The 15,941-nt window shown below is 35.4% G+C and overlaps 1 protein-coding gene across 4 annotated transcripts in view; it reads right to left on the bottom strand.

The window, feature by feature from the left end:
- The window catches only part of Tafa2 (TAFA chemokine like family member 2), a 418,117-nt gene that overhangs the window by 2,632 nt on the left and 399,544 nt on the right, over positions 1–15,941 (bottom strand). The window contains exon 5 of one of the 4 annotated variants that reach the window (XM_048360550.1): positions 10,406–10,653. The exons of the other annotated variants lie outside the window; for them this stretch is intronic. Coding sequence (XP_048216507.1) covers positions 10,642–10,653 — 12 coding nt within the window. The 3' untranslated portion in view covers positions 10,406–10,641. The remainder of the gene's footprint in view (positions 1–10,405; positions 10,654–15,941) is intronic. 4 annotated transcript variants of the gene reach the window in all.

Below are 15,941 nucleotides of genomic sequence, written 5' to 3'. Positions count from 1 at the left end.
GTTTATTTTTTATTTAATTACAAAAGTGTTGGAAAAAATCATCTATTTATGAGGACACAAAATATTTGGAGAGCTCTTGTGATCTTCTATGACTAGCCTAAACCTATACTACTTATTCTCTATGAGGGAAACCATAGAGTCCATGTTTCTGTGTGTCTGGCTCACTACACTTAGTATAATTTTTTCCAAGTTTTTACATTTCCTTACCAATAGCTATGCCCTATGAACACATAGATGATGCTAAGTGAAATGAACTCCATGTTATGGAAACAAGAGTTATATCACTGTTGTAATCATTTTCAACATGCCATGTGAAACAGTAGCTTTTTGTTGTTGTTTTTCCTCTTGTATCCCCTTCCTGCTGTGGTACTCATACTATCACTGTATCTCATCAGAATACCCTGGATACTGTATATACTTTTATTAGAGCTAGGGAAGGGAAAAGGAATATCTAAAACAATAGACAAAAGATAAAAAGAAAAACGACTCCAAAAGCAATACTTACAAAGCCATTTGGTCTAAACCAACTGAACAACTCATGGGGTGAGGAGGGGAAGGGGGGGAGGAGGGGAAGGGGGAGGGGGGATGAGGGAGAAGGTAACAAGTTATATAAGAAATGTACCCACTGCCTTATGTATGAAACTGTAACCCCTCTGTACATCACAATGACAATAAATAAATAATTTAAAAATATTTGGATAGAAAAAATGACTAGTATGTTGATTCACTGAATTTGAAGGAAGTTTTCATAAAATTAACTAGAGTACCATTATTAAGGCTATTCTAATTATGAGGAGTATTCACAATGACTTTGTATACCTACCAATATCCAAAGATCATGTGTGTACTGGTAAAAAGAATAATTAAGTATATGATATTGTATATCATCTACATACGTAGAGAAATTTTGTTATGTCAGTAAATTTCTAGTTCCCTCATTAAACAGAGCATTTTAGAGATAATAATCTAGAAGTTCTTCTCTAGAAAGGCCTACAATAAAAAGTGAAGTTTTAAAATTAATATAAATCTTATTTTATTTCATTTCAGTGACAGTTATGGTTCTTTGACAAGATACATACAAAAATGTAGTTTTTGTTCATTTGGTTTTCTAATAAATTGTTAATGAAAGAAATATTAAATAAAAGTAACCTTCAATTTCTCTCTGCCATGGATAGTCTCTAATTATACTACAAATTGTACTAAAAAATATGTCAAATTCAAGAATGATTTGCTTTCTCTTTTGTCAGTCACGGGGCTTTAACTGAAGCCCTGGGCACTGTCCCTTGATGCTTTTGCTCAAGGATAGCCACTTTGAGTCATAGCTCCAGTTCTGGTTTTTGAGGAGTTAATTGGAAATTAAGTAGACTTTTCACAAGGACTTTCCACCTAGAGTTGGCTTTGAACCTAGATCGAGCCACTGGTGCCCAGCTCAAGAATGCTTGTAAAGCATGGGAGCTGTCAACTTTCTTCTGTTTCTGTAGTCAACTAGCATTCCTGAAGAAGGACTCTTTGCCTGAATCTTTTATTGTCATTCTCCCCTGAATAAAGGTCACTGGGAGAAAATGAAATAAGGACTAAAGATTCCAACTAAGCAATGGTCTTTGAGTTTGATAGATGCTGGGAAGAGGAGATTTCTCACACCAAATAGCAACCTTACCACTGCTATATCAGTCAGTGGCCATTGCACATACATTCTGTAAAGGACACCCATACTGAAAGTCAGTGTAAGAACAGTGTGGGAAGAAATATTCCTGTCTCCCCTGACATCATGTCACAGTTTGCTTAGTGATTATCGTAAGACACACAGAATCATTATAGTTTTATTAACAATTTTTCCATAAATGTGATTGAAGATAAACATCGATTTCTTTTGACTGCAAAAATTTAACCAATTTTTTTCTTCTCAGGAGAAAAAATGAAACATAATTCAGGGGCCATATTTCTATACTAATGTGAGAATAATAAAGAAAGCATGTGAGAGAGGATTGAGAGAGAAGAATGAGAGGTTTTGTTTCATGATGGTTCAGTGCTGGCAGCTGGAGAATCAAGGTAGACTGAAATGAGGGGTCTGGCACTGTCTTGTATCATATGAAGCAATGTTTTTAAGTCATCCATTGGTGACTATGGTAGATGTATCATGTACCTTATTCCAAGCTAAGTGTTTGATTCTGCTCCTTTACGTAAAGCTACAGAGAAATTGTCTCAGCTATTTATATATTACAGCTTTATTTTAATAAAGTTTTAAAAAATAAGCAGTCTAATTTACAAGAAAAATGCTGAAGGCTTACATTAATAACAAATTTACTCTGTCTATAGAAAACACACACACAGCACAAATAGAATGTAATTACTTTACTGAAGAATAAGTGAGTATCCTAAATTCATATTTTAAACTCACACTGATGCTGATGTTTCCATCAGCTAAAATAATTGCTAGAAGAAACTAAATTTATACACAACTAAAAGAGTACTTGTAAGCACGGACTGAAACATAATTATAGCAACTTTTGCTCACAGTCAAGGTTTAGGCAACATCCCTAGATTATTAGTCTTAAAATGATCACAGCATATTTTACAAGATGATGAGTAGAACAAAAATCATTTCTAATATCAGGTGGAAATGAACAATCTACTTCCAATTTGGTTATTTAATTTTGACCAGGCAATACATTGTAGTTTAGCATCCAGAGCAATGGGTTTAAGCCTGGGTGGTAGTATTACGAATTACAGCGCATGCTTCCTGAAAACTGTCACCCAGAGTTCTCTCAGATAACAAATAGAAATAATCTCATTAAATCCATGGTACTGCTGGGAGGATTAAGCATTAAATGTTTATGAAAACATCTAGTTTTGTTGGCACTGAAAAAACTCTGGCATAAAAGTTTTAGATGTGTGTGTATGTTTTGTTCATTTGTGTTTTTCTGTTTGTTTGTCAGTCATGGGGCTTGAACTTATGGCCTAGAAGCTGTCCCTAAGACTTTTTGCTCAAAGCACTTTGAGCCACAGAGCTACTAATGGTTTTCTGATAGTTAATTAGAGATAAGATCTCATGGGGCATGAACCACCAGTGCCAGGCTAGATATGCATTTTTTAATGCGTGAATCCTAAATGAACCCCTAGGAAGAATAAAAGAATTCCAGAGACAGGCATTCAGTCAAGTGAGAAGACTACAAAATGAGGGAATTCAAAGACTAAGGACTTGCCTTCCTTTCCACAGAGCAGAAAATGAATATTTTATGAACATTTATTAGCACCATCCCTAAAAACCTGTAGATTTATAACAAATGAAATGGAAAATCCAACATGTAGTTTTAATGAAAACATTTTAATATGATTTTTATACAGGGAATGATACCAAATATAGTACACTATCACCAACTGTTTGTTGTAGAAATTCAGATGATACTACTAATCATGATGTGGGGCCAAAAAAATAGGCAATGGTGGTGAGAGCGGAGATACCACTCTGAAGAAAAGAAAAACTGTGTACAATAATGCCAAGGGTTGTGAAAAATAGTAATTCAGTGTCAAACAAAATAATATAACAAGAGATTAATATCTCAACCTTAAATAAGAGACTTGAACTGACTATACTAAACTAAGAGACATTAAGTTGATGGAACTAAGTCCTTCTGGAACTGGGCCTGATGGATGAGTGAAGGAAAAACTGTTGTGCTGTTTAGCTTCACAGATGCGTAGATGTAAACTTGTGAGCAGCATAAAGTTTGTTGATCAGCCCAGAAGAAAGCATGCCTTAGATACTGCTTCCAAAGAGGAGTTGTGGATTATTTAGACCACTCAGTTTTTCTGACAACAGCAATGCTAAAATAGTTTCTCAAATAAGTCAGGTAAACGAAGTGAAAGAAAACCTCCAGCAAAAGTTGATTGCTTGAACTTGAAATTAAGCCAACTATTTAATGCTGATTGCAACTACATATCTTTTAAGTCAAAGTTATAATCTTCAATTGAATGTAAATCACTTGATACAAAAGATCCAAAGAGTATGTTAACATGAATGTTGCTATAACATGAATTGGTATTATTACTAACTTCAAATGATCAACTTTAAATTCCAGGGTTTCAGTGGAAAAAGAACAATTGAAGTACAGATTTTCAGTAATTTTTTTAGTAATTTAAAGTAGAAGGTTGCAACACAACTAGTTTTAAACAACAGGAAATAAGTAATAACACAAGTGCACACAGTCTTCCTGTTCTAAGGGGGGGAAATGCTGAATGAGGGAGATAAATGGTCCTTTGATTATTATGTTTATATTTGAGCTTCATATGTCACACACAACTGTGTTTATGTACTTATATGTGTGATCTGAGCTCCAACCGTTTGGTATGTTAAACTGCCAGGACACTGAACATATTTGTAAAATGTACTAGTAATAATAATAATTACAAAAGCAGCTTCTCCAGTTCTAAACATAAAACTGTACTTCTAATGTTTCACCCAGATGAAGAAATTAATCACTGATACAAACATGCATATATATATATATATATGTGTGTGTGTGTGTGTGTGTGTATGTATGTATATATATTATACTGGTATTGGTACTTTGTGTAAAGTAAGATTATAGGTGTGAGCCATGGCTTCCAGCTACTAAATATTTTTTTGTAAGTATTGGTTCTTTAAGGTCAAAGTATCTACATAAGCCAGTCCAACAATAGGGCCCTTATTAGATTTCTCAGAAAAGTCTTTCCAACCTTGTATCAAATCTATTCACACATCTAAAATAAAAAATTCAAGACCGGGTAAAGGCCACAGGTATTATTAGTTACATTTTGAAACTGTCAATAATTTACACTGCTTTATCTTATAATGTTTCAAATATTCTAAAATATTATCTTTCTAACTTCAAGTTAAAATGTTAGAAGTAAATGCAATCACCTATTCTTTCCCCAAAGATAAAGATGGTCTTTGCAAAATTCCTAAAAGGATTACATGTGTCCAGTCTAAAGTTCCTCTTTTCCTTGTGAAGTCTATTGATGACTAGGTTATTAAGGGAAATGGTATAGTGACAAATAGCTTGAGTCTTCTGGCAGACTGCTTCAGTTCAAACCGCTGCCCTATTACATTCTAACACTAACTGAATTGAATAAATGATTTTAATTTTACTAGAGTCTCTGTCTAATATGAGCTATTACTACCTGGCTTCATACTTTGCTAAAGAAAATGAACTAAAGTAATCCATGCAAAGGTCCTGTGCCCACAATGGTCTTCTACATTATCAGATGGTAGATGGTGTGGCCATTTCCAAGCAAGATATGGACTGTCCTACATAGGATACCAATGGGAAGGTGGGTTTACTTGTTTATCTACAGATTTAACTTCATTAAATTTCATTTTTGGTTTGCGAAACAGCTCATCACTTCTTCCCATAATCTTCTTAATAATAAGTCGTATACCAAGAGTGTGATACTCTTTTGACTGGCACTGGAAGAGATGATCTTTTCCAGACAGCTTGGTGGCAAATAATGGCTAACAGGTTGTGCTCTGGGATCAGGCTAACCAGGGTGAATGGCTGGTTCTGTTGGGAGCTTAGCCTGAGATGGTGTCAAGGTAGGAAACCTACTTCGACATGAATCATTGTGCTGTATGAGCTGAGAAATTTAGTTGAGGACCACATTACACATTTCACAGTGATGTTCAGGTTAACAACCAGTATTCATACCCAAGTACATTTTTATCGCCATCAGAATGCACAGGATTCCATTTCTTCCCTGATTGTTTCTGAGCCTGGGTTTCTAGTCTCCATAGATACAAACCCATGCTTTCATTTCTTTGTCTTTCCTCCCATCACCCTATGCACACAAGACATACATTAAGGAAATCAGCACAGCAATTTATCCAGGATTAAAAGAAAATTAAATCTGCTGTGATTATGTCAAAATGAAATGTAAATATGCAAATTCCCTTACTCTCCATCAATGGCTCCTCTGATATGTTTTTCTTTAATTGGGCTCTCCAAAATTCCTTTGAGTCTCATTTGTTCAGTTTCCAGCCTACACGAATTTGTGAAATCACTGCCAGATCTTCACAACATATGTGAATCTTATAATAACTTAATTTACAAAATAACATATTCTCTTCTGTAATATGGACATTAAAATCTTGTGAGGAGGAACTACCAAACAAAATTTATGTCCTAGTGAATATGAAATGAGTTACATACCCACAATAGTAGAAGAGATAGTATATTTTGGACTTTACAATCAATTTCATTTTTGAAAATACCTTTGTTTTTTTGTTATTTACTAAAGTATACCTGTTACTAGTGCAACACTTATTTGGGACTAATAAATATTATTCTTGTAAACAACTAGAAGCAAAGTGTATTAATATTTCTGAGAGGGACAAGTTTAAATGCAGAATGTATCTGATCTTCATAATACAACTACTAAGCAGCATCACAAATAGACACTATTTTAAGCAGATGCCAAATAGATTAACACACTCTATTAAGGTTACACAAACAGAGAACCTTCATAATCTGAACTATTGATTTGAACAATTTTTTCCTTTCTTGGAGTATAATTTTGTTGTTCACCGCAAATGTATTTTCTTAATGTAGCTCTTCCCAACACATGAATTGAGCCCTTATTTCATTTTTTTTTTTTTTTTTGGCCAGTCCGGGGCCTTGGACTCAGGGCCTGAGCACTGTCCCTGGCTTCTTCCAGCTCAAGGCTAGCACTCTGCCACTTGAGCCACAGCGCCGCTTCTGGCCGTTTTCTGTATATGTGGTGCTGGGGAATCGAACCTAGGGCCTCGTGTATCCGAGGCAGGCACTCTTGCCACTAGGCTATAACCCCAGCCCCCCTTATTTCATTTTTGTGTACTCAGTGTGCAGTTAAAACATGTTTATTCTTCAGTGACATGTATCTTTTCACTTAAGCTAGAGAAAAGTTGCTGCTAAGTTAATTATAGGTGTGCATGAATATACTTGAGCTGTCTTAATGCACCATATACAATGTGACATCATAAATGAAAGACACTGATCTGTGTGGGATCGATATCAAATAAGTTGACCAGGCAGCTTTAAGGTATCAATGGGGCACAAAGAATAGGACCTATGTATCCTAAGTATACCCATCAACTTAGTAACTACACTCATCTACATAAAAATTAATCCAATATTTTACTTTCATGATGATACAGGTGATATCCATAACCCTTAAAACCCACTGCCTTCTTGTACAACAGGTTAATTTCCCTTCCAAAAAGACTGTATGATACTGGATCTCCATGAGCATTTATGTTAATATTTGTGTTTCATACTTGGGCAAGGATTAGCATGTGCATTAAATGACCTTGAACTATTCAGTTATCTGTTTGATAAACTCTTGGAAAATGCCACAGTAAGAACAACAGTAAGAAGTTCCTGCAGTAAACTGATCACATTTACATATAACTCAGTGTGAGTTCCACTGTAAAAGAAGAAAATGGAATGATGCCCTTGCCTTGGTGTATAATTTTTCTGTGCTTCTAGAAGAGAATTAGAGCAACAGAAATGACTGAGGAAAGGGAGCATTCTGATGCTGGTCAGGAAACATGCCCAAACTGCTACCTACCAGTTTTAGAACTCTGGACAAGTCACTCTTTGAATGGCTGGAAGTGTGAATCCACAATGGAGTGTCTACCTGGCAAGCATAAAACCCTGGATTCAAACTCTCGTATTGCCTTCTGCCCCCAGATTAGAAACTCTGAATCTCTACATTTATCTTCCAAGATAGTCAGGTGGACTCAGAGAGGTTCTTCTTAATTCCTTTCTTCCCCCAACTCTTTCTCAGGAAATACTACTTTCAAATGGGAAAAGATTGTCTCAATCTCACTCTAAATTCAACAGTAGTATAACCACTTAGGAGACTTATTTTTCCAACATATGTAATCTTTCTATTAGAATGCAGAAATGATTGGGTTCTTAGCACAAATACAGCATCTGTCGATGGCTTTGAGCTTCCTGGGCTGTGGAAATGAGGCCCTCCACTGGAGCTGATCTTGGGAACAGATGGGCCTGCACTCTTTCTTGGAACTTTGAAAGCTGTACAGTATGCCTGCCATGAACTCTCCTGCATGACTCATGGAAGCAGATGATGGCGGCAATGCCATTTATGCACAGCCCTTCACTCGGAAGCAGACATGATTCTCTCTGAGTGACATCCACAGTTAGCAAAACAAAGAGCTCTCTGGTATGTCTTTGGGTAGCTAATAAGTTCCTTTGAGATTTTACAGAATTTATTAAAACATGTCACTTCCTTCTTTTCCCCTGGCCCTCCAGCACATGCACTTTTTGTTTGTTCTAGATGGAAAAAAAATACTAGAAAGAAAAATAGGAAGAAAGGAAACTCACAATAACAACTTAAGACAATGGTGGAAGGCAGCAGTGTTCAAAATAAAAAGAAATCTCTTGAAAACATAAGAAAAATCCTTAGGACAGAAAGTAATCTTTTTAAAATTTATTTATTTATTTATTTTTGTCAGTCATGGCGCTTGAAATTGAGGCCTGAGCACTGTCCCTCTGCTCTTTTGTTCAGTGCTAGCACTCTACCACTTTGAGCCACCACTCCACTTCTTTTTCTGGTGGTTAATTGGAGGTAGAAGTCTCACACACAGTCTCACACACTTTCCTGTCTAGGCTGACTTTGAACCATTAACTCAGATCTCAGCCTCCAGAGTAGCTAGGATTACAGGTGTGAGCCACTAGCTCTTGGCTGAAAGTAATCATTTTAAATGCCAAACGTAAATACAAATAGATTTATAGACATGAATTCCATAAACAAGCATTTTTCAAACATTTTTACAGAAAGTTTGGTTTTTTAACTTGGTTGGAATATAATTTGATATTTGTTTGATATTTGATATTTGTTATATTTGTTATTTGATATTTGTTATATTTAGTTTTTTGTACCAGTCCTTGGGCTTGAACTCAGGATCTGGGCACTGTTCCTAAGCTTTTGTGCTTAAGACTAACACTCTACCACTTGAGCCAGAGCTCCACTTCCACATCTTTTGTTGCTGTTTGATGGTTAATTAGAGAGAAGGATCTCATGGACTTCCCTGCCCTAGATGGCTTTGAACTATGATCTTCAGATCGCAGCCTCCTTAGTAGCTAGGATTAAAGGCATCAGCCATCAGCACATCAGCATCAAGCCATTTTCAAAGATTCACTTATGTTTGGTAAATAATACCTTGAGTTGGTAGTTTTTATTTACTCTCTGTAGCAAAGTTTTACTTTAAGAGTTTAAATCTGGTACATAATTGAATTCTTCAAGAGTTCCAGCTTCATTACAAATGAAGGGGAGAAAAAATAACCTTCAAAAATGTTGTGCTTAAACACATTTGTGATAAATGGGGTTTGAGGAGAAGAGTTGAGACTTAGAAGAAAATCTTTCCTAGTCATTTAGAGATTACTAACCAAGAACATTTTCTCTTAACTTCCTGGTTGGTGTGAGTTACAAATGTAAAGGGCTCCTAGTAATCATCTTTCTTTGAGATATTGGTCAGAATGAATAATATGGTTGTTGTAACTTTGAAATGCACTTGATGTACTTTGCATAAGAACAAAAACAAAACCAGTACAAAGACTTTTTGGAACATGCTGGAAGCAGCACATTCTCCTCTCCATTCCTCCCTTCATTCAAATAATTAAATTTAATTATGACAGTTCCATATGTAGTCATTCTTTAAACTACAATAAGAAATCTCATTCTGTATGTTACAAAACTCAAATCAATTTTCTTAAGATAGGCCACTGTAGTCATTGATGTGCAATATACAGTATGCTTTGATTTTTTTTCTAAGCTACAATCTTCCTTGGATTTTTCTAACAATGTAATCACATAGCCATAAATTTCCAAAGTTGGTCAAAATTCTAACATTTAATTCTATTTAACTGTAATGGTTTAGGTACAGACATGATATAATATTGAATGCAGGTAACTTTAATATATAAAAACATGGATCATTAGGTAAGAGCCCAGTCTTGATAAATTAAAGTACTGATTGCTCAGTAGTGTTCATGCTAATATCCAAATAAGCAGATTGGACACAGATAGCACTCAAGAATATAAAAAAGTTTTGTACTACACATTTCCTGTTCTTGAGAAAGCAATATACATAGACATTGTAGATGACTGTATTAGGTCTAGTGATATTAACTCTGTGGAACACATTTCTTTGTTTGAACCTCATACCTCCAAAGACTATTACCCTCCCCATTGTTTTAATCAAAGATAATCCATGGCTTTCTTCATTTAAAACTGAAATAGTAATGTGCATTCTGATATCTAAAGCTGTACCAAGTTCATTGTCTTCCTTTGGAGTCTTGCACCTGGAACACTAATAGAAGCTATGAGAAATAGTAGGTCACAGTTAATCCTGTTAACATGGTGTACACACCTGCTGCTCTGGGAGAAATAAACCAAGACAGGAACTCATTTCTGGAGGTGTTTTGAATCTGTACTTCTTAAGGGAACTTCTGCCCCTTCCTTAGAATCCGACCAACTCTAGAGGATTCGCCACAACTAGTGCTCCAACGTGGAGCCTGAATACTTTTCAATGTGGAAAATCAAAAATTGTCATCAGGCACAGCAGAAGCTTTCGCTTTCTACTTCTCCATTCCAACTTGAAGAGTTTTACACGTTTGCCTAAGGAACAAACACAGGTCAGGTACTCCTCTGTTCAAAAGATTATTATAGGCATCAACCTTGGGGAAAAGGGAACATTTCAACAAGCAAAAAGGGACAGAAAAGCAGTAACTTCCTTCATCTGCAACAAACCTCACAGTAGGCTAACTCTCTATTTATCTTGGAATAGTATAACCGCTTACGATTTTTAATTTCAGGGAAACACATACTCATAACTGAGACCTAAAATAAACAGCATTAAAAGCAATTGAAAAATTAAAGATTGTAAGCATTTCACATATATATTTTGGGAGGTATTCTGCACACACACACACACACACACACACACACACACACACTAAAAAAAGTTTCATTAAATTCAAGTGGGAAGTACACACAAACTAACCAATAGTTATTTTCACATAAAAGCATAGAATCGCAGGAATAATACCATATACAATGTGGATTTAGTATTTACATTCTTAGCCATTCTTGGGCATATCTGAACATTCATGCCTACAGTAATTTATAATTTTCCGAGGCATAAACTTGAATCACACACACTTTAAGGCATGTAAATGAGATCAGCTCATTTCAGCAACGGTTAGGTCTAGTCATGTATAGGTTCTCACTATTCAAGCCAACTTTATTGCTCTCTATTCCTTATCAATTCTGTTACACACACTCCCCTTTCAAACTGGGAACCAAAGCATTTGTTTAAATTGTGACATTTTTACAGATATTCACTTTCAAACGTTTTCTTTATATTCTCTTTCCCAAAGTCTTCCAGACATATCAAAACATGCTATTTAAATTTGAAATAGTTGAATAGTAATTTGAGGAAAATATGAATAGCCATAATGCATTCTAAAAATCCTATGGAAGGAGTAGTTAGTAATTAGAATCAAATAACAGAAAAAAAATTGGTAGAATAAATCAAAAGTAAAGTCAAACATCACCTACATAAAATTTGAGAAGGACAGTTATAAGTAGTCACTGAGAATAGATGAATCATGTCATAATAAAAAACAGAGTTGGGTAGAGGGCCCAAATTTTCTTTAATTTATATATCCCCATTGAATATTTTAATTATAGCAAAACTTTTTCATATTTATGACAAATCAAGTTCTAATGCTCTCTCAAATTTGCTTCCTGTTCTGTCTCTGTTAGATATTCTCTTAATCAGGGCCTTTATTCCATTTGCAATTGCTTTCTGGTTTGCCCTGTCCTTTGCAGTTCCTCCCTGCTCTTTTACACCATTATTTAAGACAAGCCACCTATAATAGAATGAAATCTAAATTCTGGATCATGATATATCAAGTCCTCCATTATTAGACTCTAAGCCACCCAGCAGCATTGCCCCTTGTTCTCAAGGCCTCCACAGAAACAGATTCTCTACTTAGGATTCCACTCAGGATTCCTAATACAAGATATTCCCTCCCATGTTGCCTTATCCTTGGGACATTTACCTTTGCCTGTGCTGCCCCTGTTTCAAACCCAAATAAATGTCAGAAGATGTTCCACACTCTATTTTAAGATGTCTCATTACATTATGATTATTTAATAACCTCCTCATTTCCATCACTAACTATGAGGTACTGAAAAAGAAGGTACTATTTGTTTTCGAAGGACTGAGCAATAGTCCAGGAACATAAAGGATGTACAACTATACTTAATAGTTATTAAATTAAAGATTAAAATATGGGCATATGTATATATAGAAAGACGAATTAATACATGTAAGAAGAAAATGGACAAATAATTTTAGAAGGGGGAAGCTAGAATTTGGATTCTCCATAAAAATCAAGGGGAAGCAATGATGAGGTGGATGAAAGGTCAACTTCTTCATTTTTAAATTTTTAAGGAATATTCCCATAATTCTTTATATTCAGAAATTGGAGTTATAGGTAGATATAGGTCCTGACATTCATTTTCACATTTGTACCTCAGATATTTAAATTTATTCTCACTTGGAGAAGATCTGATTTTTAAAACAAAATGAATTCATGAAAATAATAACGCAAGAAGATAATAGCCATCCGTGACACCTTAAATGGTACTAAACTAGCCACTCAGGAGATGGAAAATGTCCACATGGATGCATCAAGGTTTGTACTAGCATATTCATTACAGTTAATATTTCAGTTAGAAATTATCCTAAATTTAAAAAAAAACTTCTCTTTTGGGTTATTTCCGTAGTGGTAATAAACAGTTGTCAGAAAAATTTTCTCACGAATTATTTTGTGATAACAATTACCCTGCATGTAGGAATTGCATGTTCATTTGACATCAGGTATGGTGGTACAACTGAAAGAGCATCTAATTTCCTATCATGGAAAATAGTGAAGAAAAGCAAGGTGATTGATTCATTACCACCCTAGTAACACCGTGGGTACAATCCCTCCCTTCTTCACACACCCAGAGAATATGCATTCTATTTGTTTACAACACGTGATACCTGACCTTTCCCTCCTACACCTCCCCCTCCCACTCCCCATGTCTAAAGATCAATATTTTAAAAGGAAAAAGAGAAGTGGATGTGTGCTTTGTAAAAGTATTACAGATTCCTGATCTAGAAGCTATTGTCCAAAGGCAAGTGACTGCTTCACAAGAAAATCTGTGACCTGTGCATGCTCCATAGCTTCTATTTCTCAGACAGTAGGTTCTGGTAGCATTGGACATCTTAGCTCACACAGGAGAATGTTTTATAAAACCCTCAGCATGTTCTGAGAGTCATGCTCAATAACCATTTACTGTTAACATCACTAGCTAGCCTTTGCTACTATTTATTATTCTCTTCAGTTTCACAGGAGGAAATTGAATTTTAGGTAAACTAAGTGAAACATCTTAGACATACCTGAATACCATGATGATATTTAAGAGATTCAAACCCTGGGATGCAGGTCTTATTTCCAATTCCTCCTTCTATTCATTTGGCTACTATTTATGGAGTGCCTTTAAGTGACAGGCACTGTTTTAGGCTTAAAAAAAAAAAAGACATTACAAGTAGGCTCCCCTGTGAAACAGACTGCCAAGAAAGCTGGGCAAACATGATAGGTTTAAAGTAATTTTAGACTGCGGCAAGAGAAAAATGAAGAAGAGAAGGATGCTTGAGAAAAAACTATGTAATGACATCACCACAGAAAAGAAGTGCTGAGAAAGTGAGGTTGCCATAAAATCCTACAAAGGTACAATAAGTCACTGACACAGTGAGTCAGAACACAGGGAAATGGTTACCCGTGGAGGAGAAAGGAAGAGAATAGTAGATAAGGTCAGAGGTGTGTTCATTCATCTGTTTTATGTTTTGTTTAGTCAACAAATGTTATTATGACAACATTACTGAAAGAATGAAGAGTAGGAAAAAAACAATGAAGTTGCCAGTGGCATCATAACCTCTTCCCTCATTGTACCCTGAAATTGTCTAGACCTTGGATAGACATGAGAAATGACATGGGCTTCTTTTGATGAGCAAAAAGCCACTTATTTGACATTGAAGGCTTTCAGTATTTTAAGAAATGAGTGAGAACATACTGCCTTACATATGAAACTAACCCCTCTGTACTTCACTGTGACAATAAAGAAATAAAAAGAAATGAGTGAGGGGTGTGTGTGTGTGTGTGTGTGTGTGTGTGTGTGTGTGTGTGTGTGAAACAATAGAACTTTTTCCTGGTAAATATGTTCAGGTGATTGATTGGAATGGAAACAAGTCTTTTTTTTTTTTTTTTTTGAGTCATGGGGCTCGAACTTGGGGCCCAAGCGCTATCCTGAACCTCTCCGTGCTCAAAGATCTACCCCTGAGCCACAGCGTCACATGTATGTGCAATTCCTCACGCCCACACACCCTGGAAACAAGTCTTAAATGCATGACTTACAATAATTTAAGATATAGCTAAATCAAGACACTTCCTAGCACAGAAAACAATCTAGATGCAAAAGGCCTCTCATTGTTTCAGCCTCGCAGTAGTATTTGGTGTGTCCTGTCTAGAAGAAAAATTTAAAAGGGTGCTCCACAAGTATCCAATGTGTTTAGCTGTTATTTAGTTATAGAAACTCCAGGAAAATGTGAGTTTGATAATGGGCAAAGATAATATCCCCCGGATATTATTATCCCCTGGAAGGGACAGAATAATGTAATACAGGATCTGGTTGGAAAAATATAACAGAAAAGATGACCAATAATGTAGAGCCCATTCTGATTTTGCCCTATTAAATATTTATTCTCACAACATGGAGGCTAGACTGTCTGGTTTAACCTTGTTCCTCTGTTTAGAAGAAAGATACATTTAGCAACTTCTTTATTCCTTACTATTCCCACCTGTAAAACAAGGTTAATATGCCAATGTACCTCAGAGGATGATAGTAAGGAAGAAGTGAGTCCTTTTGTTCATGTTGTCTTGTCTTCTTTTTTTTTGAAATTTTTTTATTTTTATTGTGAAGGTGATGTACAGAAGGGTTAGAGTTACATAAGTTAGGTAATGAGTACATTTCTTTTTGAATTGTCAAGCCCCTCCCTCATTTTTCCCAGTTGTTTTTTCCTCCCAACCTCTCCTTCCCCAAATTGGTCTTCTATTAGTATGCGTATGCTAAGTGCCGTATTTGCAAAAATGTGAACCGACTGTGTGACTTGGAGCCATAATCTAAGAAAAACAGCTTGTTTTTTCCCAGGGCAGCCTACCAACTCATGTTTACCTCAGTCCAATCTCAGGAATTAAAATTGATACAAGAAAAAAAAAAATGTTACACTGGAATTTTCCTACACTTGTCCAAAATTGAAAAAATAAATACATATTTCAATTTCTTCTAAATTCCCTTTTTATATATTATAACAGCTATAAGTTAACTATGATTCTTGGCCAACATATGATGGTAAAGATTTTCAAAGCATCAACAAGGTACTAAACATTGTATAATTGTTAAGAGCATGGGTTTAAATTACTTTAATCATGAGATTATCCTAACTTGTCTATTTATTAACTACATGGCCCTATTTTTATACACTACAATCCCCTTCCATTTCCAACCAATAAATCAAGCTTATTGCTATTTCATCATACTGCTATGGAGAATAAATCCAAATGGACTTAGAGCAAGAATATAAGAAATAGTAACTCAAATCCTGTCAAGCCATATTTGGGGATATTTTCAAAAGAGTAAATTTGCCTCTTCATGAGTATCTTTATTATTCCACTGCTAGAACAAAAATGTAAAATCTAATTATGTGACTGGGTATTAAGTATGAATGTGTTTCTAGCTTTTGGACACTGTTATTGTCTTTACAGAGCTTTGTGTATCTTTTACAGAGCAGAACA

The sequence above is a fragment of the Perognathus longimembris genome, chromosome 1 (assembly GCF_023159225.1).
Source record: "Perognathus longimembris pacificus isolate PPM17 chromosome 1, ASM2315922v1, whole genome shotgun sequence".
NCBI lineage: Eukaryota > Metazoa > Chordata > Mammalia > Rodentia > Heteromyidae > Perognathus > Perognathus longimembris.
This window is presented reverse-complemented; position numbering and strand designations above follow the sequence as displayed.